We start from the raw sequence: 27,855 nt of genomic DNA, 5'->3' as shown, positions 1-27,855 counted from the left end.
ATGTGTCCATAGTACTCAATTTAAAAAACTACATGAAATTTCGTTGCGAGTGCTTCGTTTCAAACTATCATTCAACCATCGCATATTATCTTAATGAATTTTACACAACTGAATAGAAGTTCAAAAAAAACTTACAATGTATTTTCGGTCCGGATAAAACACGAATCAAGCACAAAAGTCAGGCCACATAATCCCATGGCAACCGGGATCACAATGTCCGCTCGCACTATTGCCATACCTCGCAACCGAGCTAGCAAATCTGTAGCAGTTGTACGTCAGGGTTATCACTACTGTAATGTGGTGAATGTCCACTTTTAGTGTTTAGCAGTAACGCATTGGTTTACTGCGACATAAACGCATATTGCTTGTGTCAGCGCAACCTAACGTGTATAAAACAATAGGCATTTAGAGAATAAAGGTTCAGAATGTTCTTATACTGTCACACATAAGGTGTTTAACTTCTACTCCCATCACCCGCTCGAAACCATATTTATAACAAGCAAAATCCTGTTATTTGATGGCGACCCATACCAGAAGAGGACCAGGAAAGTGAAGAATACCACGGCGCACCGCATACGAGAATGAAGACAGAAATCAAGACAAGAAGATTACCCTAATGAAGACTTAATTCGAAGAACCTTCCTCACGCATTTCAAGAAACGAAACGTCCCGCGCATTCTCAAGAAATAACCTTTCCACGCAAGTCGCAACCGTCCGGTATACCAAAAAGAAGAAAGAAAAGATGACCAAGAAACAAAAATCAAATTAAGAAGAAACGAAGAAAGAAGAGCGGTGTCCAGGGTTATCCCGGCCCATATCAAGAGGTGTCCAGGGTTATCCCGGCCCATATCAAGAGGTGTCCAGGGTTATCCCGGCCCATGCTCGAGGGAGTCCAGGGTTAGCCGGCCCGTCATCGTCATCGGAAGCAGAGCCAGCCAGCCATATGAAACGTCAAGCGAGTGCCACGTGGAAGTGCCAGCTCGCCAGGTCGCGCCAACAGCTGCCAAGAATGCCGTACGCGAACTCGCACCGGACCGGACGAAGACGAAGCCGAGGACGGCCAGCCACGCAGCAATAGGATGTAAATCCTACATGTAATTCATAATTTTAATTAATTTTCTCTAAAAGCCAGCATTTTTTTCCAATTCAGTAGCAGTCATATTTAAATCGTTCATAATTATTAAAGGTTGTCGCTAAACTCAATTTCGTTTCGAGCATAAATAATTTTCATAAGAAGCCATAATATAATATAAAAATTAAAAGTGTCGAATAGTGTCCTCTATCATGTATGTTGCAATTTGCAGCGCGTGCCACACTTTGTGCGCACGTCGACAGAAAACTTAACTAGGCCGCGAGACTTTGCCGCGAGTTAGAATGTTTTAATAATCGATGAATGAAATTTGATACATCGCATAACGATTAAATAATTAACAACTCAATTCAATAAAATTATTTAATTGTTTCTTAGTAATGATTGATAATTTAGCTACGTGTCGGACTGATCACCTGATATACAGCGAAAGTTTGATTTATTACATCATTTTTTTATTTATTTTGGAAGTTAAATAATAATGTTTATTTTATAGAAATCTTACAGTACGGTACAAGTTTGAAAGTTTTAAGGAGTTTAGGCACATTTATTTATAAAATGTGACCTTATAGCTAGAGCACTAGTCCTTCGTACTTGATCATAGTGTGATATACAGTATCCTCCGTGAAAGTTGTAGGAGACTCATTGTCTTAATGTATTTGTGTCTCTAGGTACAGGCAGAGCCGTACAGCCTGGCCTGATATGCCATTTTATAGAGTTGATAAAGGGTGACCATGCCCTAGGTGTTTATTGAAGAATTGCTATGGATAGCATTGATAGGTGAAGGGTGCGCACAGAGGCGCAACCCAGTTATGCCCTTGATCATAGTCGACCTTATAGGTGTCCGTGAAAGGCTTAACATTTAATACGGCATTAGTTTATTTTATTATCAGAATTATGGGAGATACCGTAACTATAAACAGCGAGAGTGAATATTTTAAAGTTGAATACCAAATGTTTTTAAATGTTTTAAAGTTGAATAGTAAATGTTTTAAAGATGAAGAGTAGGTAAATGTTTTTAAAGAAGGAGATTTATATTTTATGAGAAAAGGAAGTAAATTAATATTTTAACGTTTGAGAGATGACAACATTTTAAGTGATGATATTTTCTTATTCGCACAACGATTTTTTTTTTCTTTTCCTTAATAGGACTACGACACTTACGACACATAAGAACCTAGCTAAATAAAGATTGTTTGCATTATACCTATATAATTTGTTAATATTTTTTTGTATTGATTTCAGAAAAAATTGTAAACAAGTAACATGCGTTTAAATTTTTTCTTCTGCCACCCCGGCGGTGAGAGGAACTTTCGGGGGAGGTGTAATGTGGTGAATGTCCACTTTTAGTGTTTAGCAGTAACGCATTGGTTTACTGCGACATAAACGCATATTGCTTGTGTCAGCGCAACCTAACGTGTATAAAACAATAGGCATTTAGAGAATAAAGGTTCAGAATGTTCTTATACTGTCACACATAAGGTGTTTGACTTCCACTAACTCCTCACCCGACTCTGCTCGTCAATATACTTACCATAGAAGGAACCTATAATATCTGACTACTACGCATAAACTAAAGTACAAAAAATATATTTTCTTTGTTTTCAAACACACCAATATTATCAAGCAATAAAAATTCCATGTTAATATTTGAAATAAATGCGAAAAAAAAACGTGATTTTATAAACAAAATAACAGATACATTGAGACGCATCTAATATTGACATTGACCTGTTAATTTATATTATTTGACAGTAAATTGAACCGGGTTATATCGGAAGAGGGTCAACAAGGTTCTCGATCAATTTTTTTAATCTTACATACAATAAAGTTAAAGCAAAATGTTTCATCATAATCGCCAACCCTGACACAAAACTGTCATATGCTACGGTTTTGCTAGCTGCGTTGCGGGGTATGACTATTGCACAATAAATTATCTAATATTATGTATGTACATTATTGAACTAGTCGGGCAGTGCGTTACTAGGAGCTGTCGGGGTTGGATTGTCTCCGCGCCTGCTGCGCCGTCAGCGCCTGCGCTTGCGCTTGTGTGATGAACTGAGCGGTACCTGGAATTTTCAAATAGTAAATGCCTTACATAAAAAGTAAAACAATTGTAAATGAATGACCCGGGGTTAAGCGGTTAAACAGTTAACCCAATGTCAAATTGTACTCCAGGTAACTCCAGGTTTAACCGGTTAACCCCGGGTTAGTGGAATGGTGCAAGTGGCACTAAGCGTCGGCAACCCTAGTATTGTGTCGGCGCGCGGTGCGGCGCGTCGAAGTTCACTACGATGTATTTTTGTGTAGGTATCAAAACGGTGGGTATTTGCGTTTTCTTTGAGAGATAAATATATGTTCGTAAGAACTATTATTCAAATAATTTTATTTCTATTAAATGAGTTACAAATTATAAATTTCCATTACACATTCTAACACAAAATACACACATTAAAATTAACATATAACTAGGACAGTTCACACACAATAAATAAATAACTTAAATATATCTAACTATAGAATTATTATATTATCTGTGAATAAACGCGGTCGACAGTACAAAACTTTGTACAAGAGTTTTAGCATCGGTCGATTCACGAAAACCGACGCGAATTTTTAATGAAAATGTCGACAGGTCACTACAAATATCGCGCCAGCTCCTATGAATTTACTTAGACGTCCGAGGAGCGTCGGCCGCACCCAACAGATAATCAAAGTCGACAACTTTTTAATCGAATTCTGAAATTACAAATGAAAATGTACCTAATGCGGGGAGAGTCAAGGTGGATGTTTGCTTACCGGGCCGCACGGTGGGGAGATGCGGCGTGGCGGCGCGCAGCGCGGGCCGCGCGGGGCGCACGGCGGGGCGCGCGCCGCTCCCTGCGACCCCCGCGACCCCCGCGACCCCCGCGACCCCCGAGACCCCCGCGACCCCCGAGACCCCCGCGACCCCGCGCACCACCTGCACGCCGCCGCGCACGCCGCCCTTCACGCCGCCGCCCACCAGCTGGGCTGTGGAACATACAGAGGGACTCACTACGGGCCGACTACAACGCGCATAGAACAGTGCCGCCTCGGCCCCGAGAGGCACGCTCTACACTAACCGTCGTACATATACATCTGTACCCTTAGGTTCTTCAACCGAGGGCCAACGTTTACACATGTACCTATACAGGGTGGATTTTCTCTTTGGGTCAGTGAGGGCAGCTACCAGATCCCGTGCAGATCTTGTAGCAACAAGAAAACGATCTTAGAAGACCTTCCCTCGATTTCAAATTAATGAAGATTGGCTTTTACAGATTTTGAAAAAAACATACAGGATGCGAGAAAAAGGTCATTTTTGACAAATTTTTTTTTTGATGCCAATCGATTCCATTCCTATTGAGGATCAAAAGATTGTATGGAAGAAAAAAAAAATTCCGGCTAGAAAAGCCACAAATCGAGGAAAACTTTTCCCATACAATTTGTATGAAAATGAAAACTTTTATTTTTCACATGCTACTTTATGCCAATCGATTCCATACCTAACCAGTATCTATAGTTTCCTAGGGGTCAACTTTCGACAATGTACTAAAAAGCCACAAATTGACAAACTTTTTCCATACATTTACTATTTATTTATTTATTTTAATCTTTATTGCACAATACATGAAGGTACAAATGGCGGACTTAATGCCTTAAGGCATTCTCTACCAGTCAACCAATGGGTCAAACCAGGAAGATTAAGTAGGTGCAGTGTCTTTTAGAATATATTATTATGCTATGGAGAAAACGAGAAATTTTATTCAAGATTTTCTTATTTTCACCTATGGGCAGCGACAGCACGGAGGGCTGGTTGAGCACGACGGATGTGGTGGGCGGCACGGACACGAGCAGGCCGGAAGGCGCGCCCGACACGTTGAGCGAGAGCGAGATGGGCGCCGCCAGCCCCGGGATCTGCACCTGCACGTTCTGCAGGCCCTGGAGACCTTGCAGACCTTGCAGCGACGCTAGGCTTAGACCCTGAAACGTTTCACAATATTCATGTAAACTTGAAGGATACAACTAAACGGAGTAGCCATTAACAGGCTTTCCCCTCTGTCGAAAATAGGCGGCCAACGGTCATACACAATGTATGGACTGACGTTTATCTGACATGGCTATTTTTACGTTACGCATACATTTGACGTTCCCCTCCCCCGCAAATATCGGCAGACTGTTTTGTACAGAAAATTACAGACATGGCGTCTCCGTTTGATTATATCCTCCAAGCATGTAAATGAAGCATTGTTAAGGTGGTTCGACTAGGTTACTCAAAGCTTAACCCTCGCTAGATGGTGCCACTTTCGCAAAATTTCATGTTTAATTTTTTTATGGAATGGTCTTGGTATTTGTATACTTAAAAGTATGTTTAGCGAACTCTTTAAGTAAATATTGAACTATTAAAATAAACATTGAATACTTCATTGTGCAAAAACCACCCTTTAAAGTCGACGGATTGTTGCTGTCATGCTTTTTCCTACTATAACTCACACATGCAAACAGTGTTTCCATGATGCTTATAGTAGACAATTTCACACAACGTAAGTATGCTGCAATAGCGTTACGGTATGTTCGTGGAAATACGTGCAAGAGGATTGGGGTTCAAGACTGGTGCGAGTAGGTAATTTCTTTTTGTTTATTTTTGTCCTTTTTGTGTTATCTTACCTTTAAACGAGCAATTATTATATATATATATTTATTTATATATTTGGATGATATCAGAAACGGCTTTAACGATTTCGATGAAATTTGCTATAAGGGGTTTGATCTCTTAGCTAGGTCTGATCTGTGAGAAAACGCGCATTTTTGGGTTTTTATATGTTTTCTGAGCTTTGGTCGGTCTCCCAGATATTCAATCTCTTCTTCCTCGCGTGGGGTCCACTTGGCAACTAATCCCAGAATTGGCATGGGCACTAGTTTTTAAGAAAGCGACTGCCCTGACCTTCCAACCCAGATAGTAAACTTATTGGGATTAGTCCGGTTTCCTCACATTGGTTTCTTTCACCGAAAAATAGGTATCGATTTTTGGTATATAAATAGGTTCCGGTAAATAGGTATCAAATGATATTTCGTACAAAAGTTCCGAAAAATCATTGGTACGACGGTACGAGCCGGGGTTAGAACCCGCGACCTCCGGATTGCAAGTCGCACGCTCTTTCCTCTAGGCCACCGGCGCTTCCCCCAGATATTCAGTATCACCATCATCACTACATAGTATAAAACAAAGTCGCTTTTCTGTCTGTCTGTCTGTATGCTTAGATCTTTAAAACTACGCAACGGATTTTGATGCGGTTTTTTTTAATAGATAGAGTGATTCAAGAGGAAGGTTTATGTATAATTTGTTAACCCGTGCGAAGCCGGGGCGGGTAGCTATTATCAATAAATTACATTATCAACGTTTTAAAAAAAAAAAATACCTGATTTTCACAGATTATGATCTTTTTGGGTTCTTCCAACTCAGAATCACTAGCATATTCTTATTGAATCCTGAAGCTAATATAAAAACTATGTCCCAAATATTTGTATAGAAGTTTTAGTTTCCGCTACGTCACGCAGGCTGGGAAACATTTTTGATACTAAAACCTGACGTGATGACCGACATTTTAGGATATCTTTTTATGCTAGGATGGAGAATACCTACTGACGATTCTTAGTAGAATAAGCCCAAGGAAGTCCAGTCTGTAAGTGTCAGGTATCAGTTTTTTTTAAAGCGCTAATAGTTTGTTCTACAAGTAAAGCAATCCCTTACTGCCCAGCCTCTAATAAAGTAGTAGGTAATTGTAAAATAAAATAAAAGGAAAACATTTTTTTTTTTAATTCAAGTACCTACAGTACATTTTTTTATATTTGTTATCCGTAGTAGTCCCTGTACCTGAAAGAAATATAATATCATGAATCATGATAGAAAAAAATATCTAATGTAATAGGAAGAAAGATGATGCAACAATATGGATTCTAATAAAGTTATAATCAAGTTATAATTTACATACCTGGTAGTAACTAGTAATAATTGTGTTTTTCATTCATAGACAAAATTCCATTATTTTCAACCACAGGAAATTTTATACATTTCTTTTTTATTGCTGTGAGGATGTCCTGATTGTAAAAATCAAAGAGATTAGGTAGAGTATAATTTCTAATTATCTTTGTAAAAATTAAACGAATACGCTTAGCCCATACTTAATCCATCGATTTTTGAAAATAAGAAAAATTAAATAAAAATAAAAAACACAACACGAAATTTAGGTGTAAAAAAAAAATACAAAAAGTTATGTCCCAGCATACAATGACTGGGGTTTGAACCGGGGACCTTCCGTTTGTAAGCAAAAAAGCGACTGTTTACAAAACGCGCCATGATAGTTCTTAGCTAAGCTGACGAACTTCGGGTACTTATTCAACAAAATCGGGTAGTGCAACAAAATTGCGCTAAACATCACGGCACTTCAAATTCGCGCCGTGGTCAGCCCGGCAACGTCGGAAATGGTATGGCAACGTCGCAAATGTATCCGTACACGACATTTGTGACGCACACATACGTAAAATTGATGAAAAGTTAACTATGATTTTTGCATGATTTCTGTATGAAACATTGTTTTCCTATTCATTTAGCGAAAATGAATATTCGAAAGAAGATAAATGCGGAAATATTTATGTAGTAATAGTGTGTAGTTACTTAATGAAAGTCGAAATTTTGTATGAAAATCGAACCACCTTAACTTCATTCATCTTTCCTCAGTTTGGACTTAATCTGTGGCAGTCAATGACATATTGACAGTTGACAGGTTGAACGTCAGAATGTCAAACGGAGTTCATAAAATGTGCATTGTAACGATCGTATATAAGATTAATACAATTCAATAGATAATTAGAAATAAATACTTGGTGGAATAATAGCTTTAATGTTGTTTGTCTTTTCAGGTGAGTACCTAAGATATTTAGTTAAGTTCAACTGTAGTCAATGTACTAAGCTAGGAATAAGTAATTGTTAATAAAAAAACCTATTCTCTTTTCAGAGCAACACAGTTTTGTCTTTATTTCGCCTCCGCATAGAAAATAAAAAAATAGTGCTCAAATGGAACGATATGCACATGGACCATAATAGAGGTGCTGTTAGGCTAATTTAGTTATTTAAGAAATAGTTTTAGTTTAATTTAATTTGTAATGTATGGATCTTGTTATCTGAATTAAATATATATATATATATATAAAATACTGTGCGTAACGCACATTATATTCATCTTACTTTTCGACCGCCCCGACTATTTTATTATACGACCCGCGATACTAAACTATATTGGAATGTATTAAGATTCATTTTATGGGGGTCAGAAAAAAGTGTATCATTTCTAAAAATTAACAACTTTTGGGTTATTTATTTCGACTCAAGTTCACGGGGACTATTGATTAAAAGATAGAGAAATACTCCCCAGTTTTACATACAAAACTTGGGAGTCAGTTCATACAAAATATATGTGAACGTGCGTCACAAAACTGTCAATTTTTTACACATTTTTTCTTTATTAAATCGATAGTCCTCGTCATTCTGAGTAGAAATAAAATAAATCAAAAGTTGGTCGTTTTTCGAAAAAAACTTAATGGTACACTTTTTTCTGAAAGTGACCTTTGTCGGCTATAGTCGACTGTGGCGGTCAAAAAGATAAAGAAATCGGAAGTTATATCTTGATAATAGTACATTGCTGCAGAGGCCGTGAAGTAAGGGATTGCAGCCAGCCTATTATGGATAGCTTTATCCATCTTTATCCACGTGATAAAATAACTGTCACTGTTTAACACCGTGGGAAAGAAAGTGACGGACACCGTTTTATCACGCTGTCACGTAGACAAGAACGACCATCATATCCGTACTGGACGAGATTGCGGTAGACGGCCGAGTCCGACGAGTCGGAAGAGGCCGGATAAAGCGAGTCTTGCAATCCCTGTTCCGGCCAAGGATTGTATAGTGCTTTTCTCAAACATTGTACGGAAATAAAAATGTAAATTGCCGCCTTTTTTATTTTTTAAACTTGACATTTGAAAAAGCTATTCGAGCACCATGTTTAACCGCTTATAAAGTTGTAGTATAGATTTTTTTTTTGACACGTCACAAAGCTTCTATCCGACAAAGAGCAACCGGACGCCCGTATTTCTAGCGAGGACCGATTGACTCAACAAATGATACAAACTAATAAAAAAAAATGACGCAAGTATGCTTACAGAGAGAGTGGTCGTTGGCTGTATGTAATATTTCCTCTGTCAGTCTAATCTTAGTGACCAAATTTAAAAAGTTTAAGCAGCGGACAATAATGTACGTTTCATACTAACTCCCTACATTACTTCTTGGCCTAGGTCAAGAAGTAATGTAAGGAGCCATAAATGAGCAACTTCATATCTTCATTTCGTGACATTAACGCATACATTTTGGAGTATGTTTGAGAAAATATAATATAGCTTATTATCTAAACCGGGCTCCTGCGTTGCTCCCTGTACAGTTCAAGCACGCTACCTATAATATAAACATTTTATAAATCATCAAAGTTTGAACAGCGGGACGTTGTGTTGTATGGAGCTGTACGGACCTGCACACACACCCAGGCCGTGGGGCTCGGGTCCATGAGCTGCTCTCAAGGTGACGTTGTGTCGTATGGTACGGACCTGCACATGGCACACGGGCTGCGGCGGCGCGGATGACGCAGGTTCGGGTCCCATCAGCCGCTCCAGGAGCGCGCTCTCGCTGCTCGAGACGTTCGTTGTTTCGTTCGATTCGCAAGTGTAACCTCCTAATACCTATTAAGGACAATAACATATAATGATAATGACAAGATTCTATTTGGCCTTGAGAATATTTAGTCAAATAAAAAGTCAGTACCGGTCATATATCAACGACCAATTTCAAAACATTGTTTATTGAAATGCAATCCTTCGTCCTTTAAGGACCTTATTTGATGTAAAAAAATTGTATTCGAAATATAGTTTCTTGCATCTTTAGGAATCTTTTTTGACAGGTTTGAGGTAAAACCGTTCATAATTGCGAAATCTTAGGACGAATGTGAAACTAAGACCTAACGCGTAAACCGTAGGTCTTTAGCTTAGCTTCATACGTATATACAAGGGTCAATTCATAACTGGCAAGTATTGGTTCTTACGTTACGCCGACTATAGTGAGACGAGCTCTACGAAGCCGAAATTAGCAGTCTCTTTCCAAAGACCGATTTCGATGTGCAGTATCTGTCACACGTCACACCCGTAGGCCAGATGACGCTGGCAGCCACCGCAGTTTTAGGAGGCCGTACCGTACAGCTGCGATCGTGGCCCACAATAAATGGACTCGCCGGAAGATCAGCGCCGACTCTCGGGTCAGCATTATGCTGAGGCGAGCCCATTTCGTGGTAAACAATGTGTAATTATGAATTTCGAACCCTTATCATGTTACTTTTGTATGTTTAACTAGTTTATCACGAGAAATAAATGATTTATGATTAATTAAACGCCGTATAACCGACAGTAGTGTCTGTGGTGACTGCAGACCTACCTGTTGCGTGAAGGTGGGCATGGTGTGGCTCGCCGTGGTGGCAGTGATGAGTCTCGCCCCGGCGATGGACACGGTCCGCCCCAGCAGCTTGTGCTCGATGCTGTCGGCGGTGGACGACACGTGCGTCATGGCGGCCGGCGCGCTGTTCAGCAGGTTCAGTATCGTCTTGTTGGCGCTGGTACTGTCTGTGGTGACTGCAGACCTACCTGCTGCGTGAAGGTGGGCATGGTGTGGCTCGCCGTGGTGGCAGTGATGAGTCTCGCCCCGGCGATGGACACGGTCCGCCCCAGCAGCTTGTGCTCGATGCTGTCGGCGGTGGACGACACGTGCGTCATGGCGGCCGGCGCGCTGTTCAGCAGGTTCAGTATCGTCTTGTTGGCGCTGGTACTGTCTGTGGTGACTGCAGACCTACCTGCTGCGTGAAGGTGGGCATGGTGTGGCTCGCCGTGGTGGCAGTGATGAGTCTCGCCCCGGCGATGGACACGGTCCGCCCCAGCAGCTTGTGCTCGATGCTGTCGGCGGTGGACGACACGTGCGTCATGGCGGCCGGCGCGCTGTTCAGCAGGTTCAGTATCGTCTTGTTGGCGCTGGTACTTGCTATGCTGACAGCTGACTTCTGACTCGCGGCTGGAATATAATTAACAGCGTTATGCTTGCTGCTTTCGACGTCTACAGTTCCAAGATAGGAGCTACGTCTTATAACTTGAGAAATTCGCGATTACAATGTTTAGGTCAACTTTGTAATCGCGAATTTAACCACGTTACCGAGACAGACATGACTGCTTTCTATCTGGAAGTCAGAAGTATTCCGAGTACATTCCGTAAAGCTGGTATCTGTCATTGTATTTCAATAAGATCCATCCATCGAGCCGTAGCTAGCATACCTTGTTGGAACTGTTGTGCGGAGTTCATGAGACTGGTGACGAGCGCGCTGATGGCCGGGTTGGTCGTCCGCGGCTTGGTTATGGTGGGCTTCTGTTGCGCACTCGACGCGCTCGAGTAATGTATGTTCTGCACCTGTATATAAATAAATGTAATAAATAAATAAACGTTGTATCACATAATCCCATCTTTACATGGCGACCCTGCCATTGCGAGTTAAATACCTGCGAGGTGCCAGTGCTGGACATGAGCGGATGCTGTATGTGTATGATGGTCGACAGCATTTTCGGCGGGTTGGTGAGCACTAACATAACACATTGTATCACATAATCCCATCTTTACATGGCGACCCTGCCATTGCGAGTTAAATACCTGCGAGGTGCCAGTGCTGGACATGAGCGGATGCTGTATGTGTATGATGGTCGACAGCATTTTCGGCGGGTTGGTGAGCACTAACATAACACATTGTATCACATAATCCCATCTTTACATGGCGACCCTGCCATTGCGAGTTAAATACCTGCGAGGTGCCAGTGCTGGACATGAGCGGATGCTGTATGTGTATGATGGTCGACAGCATTTTCGGCGGGTTGGTGAGCACTAACATAACACATTGTATCACATAATCCCATCTTTACATGACGACCCTGCCATTGCGAGTAAATACCTGCGAGGTGCCCGTGGTGTCCATGAGCGCGTGCTATATGTGTTGAGCGGCTATAGGTATAGCATTATTCCATCTTTACATGGCGACCCTGCCATTGCGAGTTAAATACCTGCGAGGTGCCCGTGATGGACATGAGCGCGTGCTATGTGTTGAGCGGCTATAGGTATAGCATTATTCCATCTTTACATGGCGACCCTGCCATTGCGAGTTAAATACCTGCGAGGTGCCCGTGGTGGACATGAGCGGGTGCTGTATGTGTATGATGGCCGACTGCATCTTCTGCGGGTTGAGCGGCTGCGGCGGGTTGGTGAGCTGCTGCGCGAGCAACTGGTTCGTCGACGCCTGCGTCGAATGAATGTCGTGGCTCTGAAATGTATGACCAATGATCATAAATTATGATTTCAGTACTTTTTGGTGCGAGACCTTTAACCTCTTATGTGAAATCTGCTAATAAAGTAAGGACGAAGCATTTTGTACAAGCCTGCTCCTATCTCTATCTCACGCGCGTAATTATACCGCTGTCCCGCCCATGTGCCAGCGGTCAATGCCTGTGCGAGCGGGTAAATAATAAAACGATGCACGCGCTATAGAGATAGCAAATGGCGGATATCAAAGTTAGGCAAGGTATGTGAAAATAATGTATAATAGTCTTTGATTCATACCGCATTTTGCACCTGCGGCGACAGTCTCGGAGTGGTGGGCGACGGGAGCTGCTTCAGCGCGGGATCGGCCACGGCCGCCGCCACGCCCACGTTGCCCACGCCCACGCTGCCCACGCCCACGCTGCCCACGCCCACGGTGCCCACGCCCACGCTACCCACGCCCACGGTGCCTGCACTGCCGCCCGCTGCCACGTTGCTCGCGGTCGCAACTTGTTGCAGCTGGGCTTGCTGTACGTGAATAATCGTTAGAAAAGTAGTAAAAGATACCGATAGGTACGTAACCATTGTTGCGTTATTACGATGATGATGACAGGTGATGATTGTTAAAGACTATCCTATGTCCTTTCTCGGGCCACAAACTATCTCTAGGTATACCCAATGTATATAAGTCTAAATAATCGATAAGGTGTTTGTATATTTGCCAGATCCAAATCCTAAATAAATAGGTAAATTAATACATAATTGAAAAAACATTTTTAAAGCTCTTTCACAATTCTTATTTTATTTTTAATTTATTTATCCTATATTCAAATCTTACATTGATATACATACATAAAAGTGTCGTGAAACCCTATCGGGTTTGTATCGACACTACATTCGTGGATACATTTTTACATAAAAAAATTTTTTCTTGATACACAAAGTCTATTTTATAGGTATACATAAAGGGTTACTGTGTCGATATTTTCACCAAAACTTACCAATATGGGAAGTTGCCGCGCATTTGTATGAGTATTAGGGGTCGCCGATATCGCCGGCGTTCTGCAAGCGGAAACTCGACTTTAATACGATGTTATTAAAGTCTATTTTTCTTATAGACCCGGGAACAGTACAAAAGAGACGCTAGCTGCCGCCGCAAAGGCTGCGTTTAGTTAATGCTATGGCCGCGTTGTACGGCTGCGATTATGGCCCACAAATGGCCTCGCTGGAAGATCAGCGCCGACTTTCGGGTCAGCCTTATGCTGATAAACCAATACCAATGAGTCGTGACCCCTTTTAGCACCACGCTGTATGACTTAATGATTGACCTTTAATGTATTATGTAGTCATTTATTTGGTGTTAAATAAAATTTATCTCAATAAAATGGTGACTCTGCTTGTATACTGATACGTGTGTCAATCACACAATGACAGATATAATTCGTTTCGTTCATTCCATTCGTGCCAGCTTTAGTGAATCGCCCTGTATCTGATTCTACTTTAAGTTTATCACGAATAAAATATATGGCCCAATCAGCGCGCGCGCAACGAGCGACGAGGCGGGCGGCGCGATCAGTGCACGAGTTGCAGTCGCCGCGAGCACTCGAGCCTGAAGAAGGACCCCCGAAGGACCCGAAACATGTCGCCAATAGCGACTAAAAATTCAAGTGAGTGAAACCGTTGTCGTCTAAACTGTTTTATAGGGTGTTTCACTTTTGTATGGAGAAAAAAAAGTAGTGATATTTTTCCTGACTTTGCTCACCAATCGAGTCTCCCCACTCTAAAAACTATCTATTTCAATTTTCATAATAATCGATTAACGTTTAAAGGTTGCACAAATTGAAAATGTGGAGGGAGAACCCCATACATTGCGTGAAAATTAACTATTTTTTTTAATAACAAAATATAATGAACTGATACTAAAATCTAATGAAAAAACGGAATTTTGCGTCTAAAACACGATAAAACCACTTTTCCTTTGGAAACCAGTGGAAAAACTGAAAAATCTTAATTAGAACATTTATCAAGTAACCAAAATCCATGTTAACTACTAATTTTAAAATTGATTTATATGTAGAAGGTTCAGTATTACACTACTCACCGCTTTGATGGTAGCCGCTTAAACCATTTTCTACTCTCCGATGTAGAGTCGTTGGTTATTTGAGAAAACTTTGTTGATGTTGTGCAACCTCTAAACATTCACCGATTTTAATTTTTTTTGTATATAATATTTTTTTATCAGGAAGAACCAGAATTCAAGCAAAGTCAGATGAAAATCGAAAATTCGGAAAAATGAAACACCCTACTGTTTTATCATTAATAATTTGTAGGACATAAATATTGGAGAGAAGTAACTTACACAACAGGTCCCGTAGTAGCGTGCGTGTGTACCGTCGCATTGCTGGCCGCCGCTGAGCGCTGCTGCAATAATTGCTGGCCCTGGTGAGAGATAACACTAAATAGTACATTACAGGAGAAACGGAAACAGGGGAAATGGCTGGCGAGGTTAGCTGGCAAGAGCCGAGTCAGGCAATCCCTATTTCCATCTCGAAAGGACGAAGATTATTATATTACCTTAAAAGGGTACAAATTATAATCAACTTGGAGACCAGTGATTCAAATGTCGAAATCATCTTCGGACCAGTGCACTGATATTGTAAGGGTATGTAGATCGTGCCGTAGACAATAAATAAATAATTATTATAGGACATTCTTACACAGATTGACTTACTCCTACAGTATGCTCAAGGAGGCTTGTGTTGTGGGTACTCAGACAACGATATATATAATATACAAACAAACAATAAACATTACACGTATTGCACAACACGGTTAGCGTACTTCATATTATGCAAAACACGGTTTATGATGAAAAGCGTGCAGGCTTTATGATGAAAAGTTTCAAAATGTAGATATTTTTCATGAAACACTATTCAATTTCAAACGATTATCCTTAAAATGTATTCAAGAGCCATAATATTATAATTGTTATTTCATAACTTCATGTTTTCTGGCACTGTTTATTAACACACCGTTTAAGTATGTTTATCACAGATTCATACAGATAATTCATAATTCGTATATACTTTCACATTTTAATGTTTAGGTTTACATAATTCAACTAAGGAAACTGTCAGTCTACAATATTAGTAAATGCAATTTGTATCCAATGTAACAATACGAGACTGTTTGTTTCTAAATAAATAAAATAAAATAAATAAAATAAATATTGCCGATTTACCACGAACATATTTATAAACTAATTTCGGGTAGTTTAGTGTTGTTTACTTATATCTCCGTTGACATTTTGCTGGGACGTCAGTGTTACACACTATACAGGCTTCTAGGGTTAATTTAGTTCGTTGTTTCTTACCATCTCCCTCATGCCGAAAGTGAACGACACCCTCGGCAGGTACCCGGGCACTATGTGATTTAAGGGGCCCACGGCCCGCCGGACGATATTAGCCAGTCAGTTGTTGGGAACTGTCAACTTTTTGTTCCAACTGACAGGCTGATGTCGTCCGGCGGACTGATAATCAGAGGCCGGACTTACGGCCCTCCTCCGTGAAGATCCGTGTTGGCTGGCAGTCTGGAGTTTTTAATAAATTACCAGTTGAGCTCAAATCTATTTGTGACCCCGATACATTTAAAGTTAAGTTACGTGTATTTTTACTTCAAAAATGTTTGTATACTCTTGAAGAATTTTTTCATTGTGATATAGGGAATTAATAATAATATTTTAATGCTGACATACCTTAATTATTATTTTTTTATTTACTTTTTACTCATTGTCATTTTTTTTCTTACTTAATTTTTTTTTCTTGTTATTCCGATATGCAATTGATTTTTAATGGTTTTTAATTTTACCTTTTACTTGTTGACATTTTTCTTTATTATGTTTAATTTATTAATTCATATTTATTTAATTTCGCAGACATTTACTTTAATTTATTTGACTTTTTATTTTTATTTGATGATGTATTATTAATTATTTTTAAATTGGTGGATGTTGTTTTGTAAATATATTTTGTATGCATGTGCCTAGATTTAAGATTTCAAACACAATGCAATATTGTTATTGAATAAATGATGATGATGATGATGAGTCTGCAGACGTAGACGTAGCTCGGTTGTAATTGTCTTACCATCTCCCTCATGCCGCCAGTGAAGGACACCCTCGGCAGCTGCCCGGGCACTATGTGCTTTATCCGCACGGACTTGCGGCCCTCCTCCGTGAAGATCTCGGTGAACTGCTGGATATACTTTTTGGGTTGCAGTCTGGAGTCTGCAGACGTAGACGTAGCTCGGTTGTAATTGTCTTACCATCTCCCTCATGCCGCCAGTGAAGGACACCCTCGGCAGCTGCCCGGGCACTATGTGCTTTATCCGCACGGACTTGCGGCCCTCCTCCGTGAAGATCTCGGTGAACTGCTGGATGTACTTGTTGGCTGGCAGTCTGGAGTCTGCAGACGTAGACGTAGCTCGGTTGTAATTGTCTTACCATCTCCCTCATGCCGCCAGTGAAGGACACCCTCGGCAGCTGCCCGGGCACTATGTGCTTTATCCGCACGGACTTGCGGCCCTCCTCCGTGAAGATCTCGGTGAACTGCTGGATGTACTTGTTGGCTGGCAGTCTGGAGTCTGCAGACGTAGACGTAGCTCGGTTGTAATTGTCTTACCATCTCCCTCATGCCGCCAGTGAAGGACACCCTCGGCAGCTGCCCGGGCACTATGTGCTTTATCCGCACGGACTTGCGGCCCTCCTCCGTGAAGATCTCGGTGAACTGCTGGATGTACTTGTTGGCTGGCAGTCTGGAGTCTGCAGACGTAGACGTAGCTCGGTTGTAATTGTCTTACCATCTCCCTCATGCCGCCAGTGAAGGACACCCTCGGCAGCTGCCCGGGCACTATGTGCTTTATCCGCACGGACTTGCGGCCCTCCTCCGTGAAGATCTCGGTGAACTGCTGGATGTACTTGTTGGCTGGCAGTCTGGAGTCTGCAGACGTAGACGTAGCTCGGTTGTAATTGTCTTACCATCTCCCTCATGCCGCCAGTGAAGGACACCCTCGGCAGCTGCCCGGGCACTATGTGCTTTATCCGCACGGACTTGCGGCCCTCCTCCGTGAAGATCTCGGTGAACTGCTGGATGTACTTGTTGGCTTGCAGTCTTGAACCTGCAATCGTAATTTGGCTGTAATGTAAGGTTGCCTACTTTTAAATTTTATACTTTTATAAGCATGTCCGCTAGTACCATAGACAAAACTGCAACTTCGTATTAAAAATGAAAATAAAGACGCAAAAACTTGAACTACAAGATTTAAAAAGACAGCTAGTAGAGCTAGGTATTGGATGCTCCTTATATTGATCATATAACTAGCCTATGTTTTAGTGGTAACTGGACTGACCAAGTGACCATATTATAATGTACGTAGTCGTAGTACATCTCTACCATCTACAGTCGCTATCAAATATCTGGCCGAGCGGCCAAGGCGTTCACAGATATCTGAACACGATTATCATTAGAGTGCGTGTTCACCACGTGTTCATATATTTTGACCACCTCGGCCGCTCCGATGTCTAGTGCGACTGTACATCACCATCAGCTGTCAAATTCGAAGCCCACTTTTTTCTTAGGCTTTGTAACTCTTCAACAAATCTCGGGTAATACAAATAGCACCTAAAAGCATTTTCCGTTGCGTTTCGGGCATAGAATTGTATAAGGTTGAAAAAAACCGTGATAGAGTCCGTCTAATGTAAGGCACCGATTTGAACAAAGTGAAGCAGTGTCATTGTAAGCGTCATGTCATAGAAATTATCATTGATGACATACCACACCTTGTCATTGCAAATGCAGAGTTAGCTAGGTCCGACGGACGCCTCGGATTTTTTTTTTTTTTTTATTAACAAGATAACAAGTAATACCAAGTAAATGTTTACTTAGTTTAGGTATTGTCATCAAATTTCCATTAGCGACAGAAAATACACATTTGTCCGGTATTTATAGTTCTTAACATGACCTTTACTTATTTTAAGTTGAATCTATGAATGTACTAGTATTTAAGCATAAATTGGATAATTACCATTGTATCAATCAAATTAGCATGTTTTAAATGAATAAATATTATCTTTTTTTTTTTTTTTTTTTTTTTTTTTTTTTTTTTTTTTTTTTTTTTTTGTAAATAATGAATTATTTACAAACAAGATATATACAGTGTATTACTAAAAGAACAAGATAATACCTAAGGTAAACCGGCACGCCGCTCCGTTCCTCTCGCCGTCGACATGGTCTCTGTCGACATAGAGCTCCCCCAGGAACTCCTGGTCTGAGGGCCGCTGCAGGATGGACAGCTTGATGTGGAAGAAGCCGGCGCCGGCGTGGGGGGGGGTCTTCTCGGTCTCCAGCACGTACTCCTCCACCAGCTGCGGCTGGCAGTCGGGCGTGGCGCGCGGCCGCTCGTAGGCGCGCGCCAGCCGCAGCGGCGCCGTGGGCGACGAGGGCGGCGCCAGCGGCGCCGGCTCCATGCGAGCCCCCTCTATAGGCTTGAATACCTGAAGACGGAAGTAGTCTTTTCTCAAAAATGGACGGCAAAGTCGACGTTGCCGGTTAAAAAATAGGTCGCGAAGTGCGTAGTTTATGGTCATTCAAAAAATTAAAAAGTTAAAAACATTGCAGTCTCGATTTCGGGACTGCAATGTCGCATACAAATTCCATTATTTAACGAGTTCCAAACTTTTTAAAACTTCAAATGGCCATATCAAATGAAGGCATAGGTCCCTTAAACAGCCAAACAGATGATCAGCACTTATTATTATAAAGCCTGTAACAGACTATCGCACCGCACCGCGACCGCGACCTTGGAGCGTCGCACTAGGGATTGCAGAACCGGTACTGTTTAAAAGAACCGGGATTTTCGGTACCGGGCAAAAATGGAACCGGGATTTCCCGGTATTTTCGGTACTTTCGGGACCGCCTTCAAAAATCAGTTTTCACATCAATTTTCATTAAAAAAAGCGTAAAACGATCACGAATCTTTCTTAAAACAATAAAAAAGTAGCACAGTGAAGGTACACACTTCTTTTGTACCATAATATGTGTCTTTAAGTCACACAATCATTAATATAATTTGTTTTTTTTTTTCCTACATGATATTTTTACTATCTTTGTTGATTGGCATGCGTTCAAAATGGGCTGTGGACCTTCGAACATATAATAACAGAACTATCAATACGACAAATCAAGAAATTATTCAGCCAGAATTATTAATTCATTTAAAATATCATTATCATATGTGAGTTTCTTATACCGTGTTCGAATTTGAATTAAAAGTAGTATTTTACTAATTACAAAATTGTCTCTATTTTTGCTTCTAGTTAGTATACAAATATGAAATAATTAATTGTTCGTATAATATTATTTATCGTACAAACATTTATGCCCTTAACTTAAAGTATCAAATTACGCAATTTTATATTGTCGGCATTGTCAAACCCATTGACTTTTTTTTAATTTATTTTAATGTAGTGGTCAGCCGTAAAAGTATTACCATCAGCCTTAAATTGATAACATATCTTTATTTTCTTAATAAAACATGATATTTCATGCTAAGTAACAGAAAGCAGTCAAATATTGTACCGGAAATTTTAGTCCCGAAAATACCGGGAGTACCGGGATTTTAATTTTGAAATCCCGGTTCTTTGCTTGGCTCTAAATCCCGGGAATTCCCGGTACTTTCGGTACCGGTATTTCCCGGGAGCAAACCCTACGTCGCACCCATAAGTGATAGCGAGAAACAGATATCTCTTTCTTGCTCTCACTTATGGGTGCGATAGTCTGTTACAGGCTTAATGTTGGTACCGCGACTATTTAGGTGTGTTAAATAGGTTGGCGTATTTTCAGCAGAAAAATACCCTTTTTTTTTAAAGGCGCCAAGCTAATTTTTTTAATGGTTGTATTTTTTTCTGTGAAAATTAATGGAAAATTAGAACGTTGCTTCTGTAAGTTCTGTAAAATATTTCTATTTCTTGCACCATTTTTGAGAAAAGCACTATATATGACTCGGCTGGAAGGCTACTTGCTGGCTTCGGATTCAATTAAACGGACTCCCAAGGTCGTCGTTTAAAACGAATCCTCAGCCTGCAAGTAGCTACTTCCGAACCTCGACAATAATGTACTATTATATTGACTACTTTGATCGTTTAACTTAAATAGGCTACATGACTAATTTTTTTTATGGTATCAATCGATCGGGTTTGTTTTTAGGATCAAATGTCTATATGGGATCCATTGCATTAAAGTAACACAAAAGTCAGAAATTGTAGTCAAAGTCCGACAGTCGCACTTCACTCGCGAAACGCCCTATACAAAACGGCCAGAGGCCGTGACGTCATCGCCCATCTTGTAGTATGGACAAAACAAGAAAATTGCGTTTTTGTCGTTGAAATATTGCGTTTATGTATATAGTTGCAATACAATATTTTTTTGGATGAAATTTAAGGAATCGAATGGTACCCTTACTTTTATCGTTTTTGGAAGTTAAAAAAAAACTTAAATTTTGAAACTTTCAGGTCCTGTAATTTTGTAATTTTTTTATATTTTATTTTAATATCCACATTATTGTGATAAATTGCTCGTTTGCTATTTTACTAGATTTTGTTATAAAATTCAACGTGTGTCATCATCCCTATTATATCGGGCACGCGCGGAAATAAGAATTATTAGCTGACCTCGGATTGTATGGGACATAAATTATTGACAGGTACGGAGTCCCCATAACGATAAATTAAATTATCGCTACTATACCCTGATACTAGTACACAAATATGATACTATACTATAGTATGAGTGATCGCTCCCAGCTTCGTTTGTAACTGTATAGTATTTCGGGGTAGATGATAATTATATTTGAGAAAATTATTAATTACATTACTTAATGTCCCTAGTTTCATACATAATTGTTATATATGTTCATTTTTGGACGGCAAACCGATAATAAGGACCTAATTTCTAAAAACGTATTATCTTGGGTCCATTTATTGTTGGCCCCTAGTTGATAAGGACTTAGATTTATTGCAAATTAACTCTAGTAGTAGTTAACTGATTACCTCTGGTGGTTTCTTTGGAAATTTGGACGTCAACCGAGTGTGAGGAACGGACTGCCTACTATTCTTCGCTCTCTGCCTGTGGATCAGCTCTAGCAGCTCCAAACCATGGTAATGAGTGAATTGGTCCAGTTTTCTTTTCCTATTTACAGCCACCTGTGGATAATATTATAAACATATACTATTAGTTATTTCATTTTACGAAGCTACTTGATTTTGATGCTCACTCCCACACATTTAGTAATATAAATATAACCTAGAGAACAATATAGAAAGCAAATTTCCCTACCTTTTTCTTTGATTTCGACTCGAATATTGCTGACTCCCGTTATCAATTTTGAACAAAAATAAATGTTTAGAATATCAAAACATTTATTTTTAAATGAAGTCATATTATGCATATCATAATATTTTTTATCATTTTTAATGTTAAAAATTCTAAAAATCGTAGCAAAGGTCTGTGATTTATTCTGTTAAAGTTTATACTTTCGAGGTTTATTGGTGATTAGTTTATTTTACAAATAACAGTCCGATCCTCCTATTAAGCAACTGTGTTTGACTCAAAAGTGCTTGTTCAGCAAAACAATTAAACAACTTGATAATCTAATATGTAATGTTATGTCTGACATTTTGTGTCATAGAAGGTCACTAGGTTAAACAACAGACGGTACAAGTATCAATTGGCAAGTGTATAAGCTTTTCTCAATTGTCTCATAGAACAAACGTTTTGTCTCAAAGATTTCAAACCCAGGTAAAAACTACTAAAGGACAAGTAAAAACTAAGAAATAATAAAAGACATCCCCCGACAGCGGACAGTATTACGCGACTACGTCCAGACCAGCTATCATGGTCGTATTTTTGTCACCTGTCATGCTATGCGTCACTTTCGCACTTACATATTTGTTAGAACGTGACAGCCATGGTGACAAATGATAAAGAGCCGGCCATCATAGCCCTACAGTTCTGGTTGTGGCTACCGACAGTTACACCTGAGAGGCGAGACATCGTCGCTTAACACGGACGATCGTCTGGTGAAAACAACGGACGTATAAAAACGGTCTATGGCCGCGGCCTGGACGTACGCGACCGACGGCGTGGCGAGCGGCTGCGGCTTAACCCTTAAATGCATGATTTTTTCTTTTTGCCCGAAATTAATATATGTATCACATAATTATTTGCCGTTTCTAGGAAAAATAGTAAAAATATGATATCATCGATTTTCACTGCGAAATCAGTGTTAAAAGTTGCATAGGCTAAATCATATTTTTGGAAATAGCTATTAGTAAGGGGTATAGGAAAAATCTTAACTGCCATCAGAAAGTAGGTACACTATTTATGATGTTCCTATGATAAATTTTGTAAATATAAAATAATTACAAATCCCAAAAAATCTGCCCAAAATCACATACTAAAAATCATCAACTTCCAGGTTTTTCCAAGTTTTCCGACATTTTTTCTATAAAAAAATGTATTTTTTATAAATTAAAATACTGCGTAAATTTATGTAATAATTCGGAAAATTTATTAGTTTTACTATTGAAATAATATACAGGAACAAATAGAATTTGTTTAATAATGCATAACATTTGATGTTTATGTTGTGTGTATAAATGCATCACTATGCATTTAAGGGTTAAGAACTCGCATGGCTCGTGTAAACTTTGAGAACCGCCTTATCCGGGTGGCACGGCCGCATGCACAGCGCCGCTTCTACCATCTCGTTCCGTCGCCCTAGAGAGAGTGATGTAACCTGCGAGAACCGCCGGGCCTGCCGCCGTATCCGGGGGGTGTTCAACAGCCGGGGCGCGGCGTGCAGCCGGGCGGCCAGCAGGCCGACCGCGGGCCGCGGGTCCAGACACAGCGGCGGCGCGGCCGCGTGCACGAGCGCCGCCTCCACGGCCTCCAGCCCTAGAGAGAGTGATGTAACCTGCGAGAACCGCCGGGCCTGCCGCCGTATCCGGGGGGTGTTCAACAGCCGGGGCGCGGCGTGCAGCCGGGCGGCCAGCAGGCCGACCGCGGGCCGCGGGTCCAGACACAGCGGCGGCGCGGCCGCGTGCACGAGCGCCGCCTCCACGGCCTCCAGCCCTAGAGAGAGTGATGTAACCTGCGAGAACCGCCGGGCCTGCCGCCGTATCCGGGGGGTGTTGAACAGCCGGGGCGCGGCGTGCAGCCGGGCGGCCAGCAGGCCGACGGCGGGCCGCGGGTCCAGACACAGCGGCGGCGCGGCCGCGTGCACGAGCGCCGCCTCCACGGCCTCCAGCCCTAGAGAGAGTGATGTAACCTGCGAGAACCGCCGGGCCTGCCGCCGTATCCGGGGGGTGTTGAACAGCCGGGGCGCGGCGTGCAGCCGGGCGGCCAGCAGGCCGACCGCGGGCCGCGGGTCCAGACACAGCGGCGGCGCGGCCGCGTGCACGAGCGCCGCCTCCACGGCCTCCAGCCCTAGAGAGAGAGTGATGTAACCTGCGAGAACCGCCGGGCCTGCCGCCGTATCCGGGGGGTGTTCAACAGCCGGGGCGCGGCGTGCAGCCGGGCGGCCAGCAGGCCGACCGCGGGCCGCGGGTCCAGACACAGCGGCGGCGCGGCCGCGTGCACGAGCGCCGCCTCCACGGCCTCCAGCCCTAGAGAGAGTGATGTAACCTGCGAGAACCGCCGGGCCTGCCGCCGTATCCGGGGGGTGTTGAACAGCCGGGGCGCGGCGTGCAGCCGGGCGGCCAGCAGGCCGACGGCGGGCCGCGGGTCCAGACACAGCGGCGGCGCGGCCGCGTGCACGAGCGCCGCCTCCACGGCCTCCAGCCCTAGAGAGAGAGTGATGTAACCTGCGAGAACCGCCGGGCCTGCCGCCGTATCCGGGGGGTGTTCAACAGCCGGGGCGCGGCGTGCAGCCGGGCGGCCAGCAGGCCGACCGCGGGCCGCGGGTCCAGACACAGCGGCGGCGCGGCCGCGTGCACGAGCGCCGCCTCCACGGCCTCCAGCGCGCCGCGCTCCTCGCCCGCCCAGCCGCAGCGCCCGCCGATGCACGACGCGTCCGTTATTATACTCTGTGCAATTAAGGCTGCTTACAGACGAGCGACAGTACGCGACACACTGTCGGCGACGGTCGCTGACGACCGCCTGCGACGGCTATCGGCGACGGTCGGCGACGGTCGGTGATAGCTGTCGCGGCGTCGCTCTTATGTCACAGCACGCAGTTGTCGATGTGTAGTTCAAGAGATAGCACGTATTTTCTTTAAACAATAATGCATCAGCATCAAAATCTTCATTACTCATTTTGAAAAAGAAAATACGTGCTCTTTCTTGAACTACACATCGAAGACTGCGTGCTGTGACACAAGAGCGACGCCGCGACAGCTATCACCGACCGTCGCCGACAGTCACCGACCGTCGCCGATAGCCGTCGCAGGCGGTCGTCAGCGACCGTCGCCGACAGTGTGTCGCGTACTGTCGCTCGTCGGTAAGCAGCCTAATACATTTTTTCTAGTCCCGAGTAAAAAACTACCTAGTAAAATAGGCCAGGAACCATAAACAATAATCACAGCCCGTGGACATTTAGATCTCAATTTAAGATGTATCTGTAATGATTGTAAGGCGATCGTTGAATCCTTCATGCGGTGGCTTACATAACGCAATTATCACTACACGAGAGATCTTAAGCACCCTGTCTTCGGGCAGTTTTGGTGTTGCATCACCATGCCCACCTACATATTATAAGTTGGTGATGATTACTGAGTTTAAACTATCTCTTTGGCCGATTTCAGTAAGACACACAACACAACTAGGTACTCTAAAATTAAAATCAAAACAAACCTGATTGGTCGGTCTCAAAAGCACATGGTGAGTATCACACAAGAAACTTGGATATGCCTGTCTGTAGTCCCTTATTTGTGCTATAATACAGCCAGAGTAGAACAGGCAGGAATGCTCCGCCTCTAGTAAGTCCAGCAGCACCACGGGTAACTCTTCATTGTCTATGTAACTAAGCAAATCCTCCTCCTCATATGGCCACCGAGGGGTCTCTATTAATGTCTCATCTTGGCTAGTTGATGTCTAGAAATAATATTAAGAGTTGTTAAGTATACAATGAAAACTTATATATGGGAAACAAAACAATAGCAAACCCCTAGGCTTCTGCAGGACTCAACAAGACTAAGAATTGGGGTTCACAAACTGCAAAGATATTGAATGGTAATGTCATTTGTAAATAATACAATCAATTTTAAGGGATGTGGCGTTATTCATAATCACCTGTCAACTCTTAACAAACCGTTAATAATTGTTTATCCCTATAAGATATATAATTTATCAAAGATTAGGTAAGGTTTATAAACTTAACTCTGAGTCCGAATGATACTGTTATAGTTACAAGATTATGCTCAGAGTTAATCTATGACTTGTTGTTGATATGCCTAATATTTAGTAAAATAGTAGTAGTATTTAGCAGGGATGTTGCGGATGCCGATTTTTTAACATCCGCGGACGCGGATGCGGATTTTTAAAGGCTCACATCCGCGGATGCGGATGCGGATGTCAAGATAGGTACATAAAAAACGTCAAATATTACATTTTAGTCATTTTTATTTCAAAAACCGGCCAAGTGCGAGTCGGACTAGCGTTCCAAGGGTTCCGTACATTAAGTCCCACTCACGCTTGACTGCTAATTTCTAATAGGTTTTTTTGCCTAATGACTAAATTACCTAGCAGTCTAGCACTTACGCCGATGCTAAGACGTTCCTGTACCGAACTGTTCCATATCCGCATCCGCATTAAATCCGCATCGATTTTATGCGGATGCGGATGTTGAAAATAATGCGGAAGTTCCGCGGTTGCGGATGCGGATGCGGATATTCGCAACATCCCTGGTATCTAGTAGGGAATGCGATAACCGGCCAAACTTCATAACCGGTTTCGGTTACAGTTATGCCTGAAAGATAACCGATAATGGTTATTTTGTCAAAACAATTGGTTATAACTGATTATTTCAGTTATGGTTATAACCGATTTGCGTTCCCTAGTATTTAGAAAGATGATACTTACATTAGGATCTCCAGGGTTGTGCTGTGTATTGCCATTGATTTTTAGTGATAAGGAATATCCCTTGTTCCCTGGATATAGGTTTACAATTAAAGTATTAAGATTGTACTTTGCTAGTAACTTTTCTAATAAGTATGATGATGTTTTCAGCCCCTGCTGTAATAGAAAGAAATATAAATTAGCAAAAAATAAAAAATATAATAAGAATTATGGTTTATACAGAATAAGTAATGGAAATTATTATTCATTGCAAGAAAAATAAAATATATTTGTAAGCATATATTTAAATTTACTATTCAAGTATATGTTCTTAGACAAATACAAATTCACACCAATTTTTCACTCTTCTAGAAACAATACAGATTCCAAATTCAAAAACGCAATAACCACCCTGGACCTTAAGAGCCTACCCATTATCTAAAAGTAGGTTATTCAACAAAATTATGGATGAATACAATAATTAGTTTCAGGTCTTAGTGGAAAATTGTAACATAAACTAAAGTAGATATAGCTTGATTATAAAAGATACAATGAAATAGTACTTACAAAGTTTCCATGCAACACTTCATCCCGACTCAACTCACTGTACAACTCATGTAATTTCTTAAACAAATCGAATTTCTCTAGAGTTTTAGATGGCGCACCACCAACACTCCGTTGGACCTTCGTCCTAGATTCATCGACTGGCTCCGCTAGATGCATTTTATCATGAGTCCAAGTCATTTTATGGTCTGGGACACCACTGTCAAATGGCGATAAGTTGGTATTCACATGTTTCGCGCGATTTAATATTACCTGAAATATACACGTTTATTTAACAATAAACACGGCTAAATGCGACAAAAACAATTACAATCGTGGTTATATCAACGCAAATAGAAGTGAAAAGCAGCGATATACCTCTGCTTCCAATGCCGCGTGAATTAATCCATCCATAATGTCATTAAAACGAATACGTAAGTAGTTGATATATTTTTAAATAAATTATTTCATATTAACTGTTTAGGCCTAAGTATTAAGTCATGATTTCTATAAAAACTCATACGCTTTATTTATGTTTCACACTGCTTGACAGTAAAATAACATGTCCATCAACATTTTTGACACTTGACTTTAGTGACGAATGAATGAACGAAAGATTAAATTGGTGTTGTAAGACTAAATCTTTCGATTCC

At 41.6% G+C, this 27,855-nt stretch overlaps 1 protein-coding gene across 1 annotated transcript; it reads right to left on the bottom strand.

The window, feature by feature from the left end:
- Nucleotides 1-3,073: 3,073 nt before the first annotated feature.
- Nucleotides 3,074-27,855, bottom strand: LOC134662641 (uncharacterized). Its single transcript, XM_063518914.1, is given in 25 exon segments — nt 3,074-3,159; nt 3,890-4,102; nt 4,897-5,092; nt 9,764-9,895; nt 10,847-11,047; nt 11,050-11,267; nt 11,525-11,657; nt 12,406-12,555; nt 12,852-13,079; nt 13,553-13,613; nt 14,911-14,990; nt 16,697-16,836; nt 16,875-17,157; nt 17,231-17,335; nt 17,409-17,513; nt 17,587-17,726; nt 18,792-19,101; nt 21,655-21,807; nt 23,403-24,083; nt 24,131-24,430; nt 24,469-24,690; nt 25,457-25,696; nt 26,684-26,836; nt 27,227-27,475; nt 27,581-27,855. Coding segments are annotated over 25 exon segments (4,815 nt in total). The 5' UTR covers nt 27,617-27,855.

Source organism: Cydia amplana, chromosome 3 (assembly GCF_948474715.1).
Source record: "Cydia amplana chromosome 3, ilCydAmpl1.1, whole genome shotgun sequence".
Lineage (NCBI taxonomy): Eukaryota > Metazoa > Arthropoda > Insecta > Lepidoptera > Tortricidae > Cydia > Cydia amplana.
The sequence above is the reverse complement of the archived record's forward strand: the minus strand, read 5'-3'. Positions and strand labels throughout refer to the sequence as shown.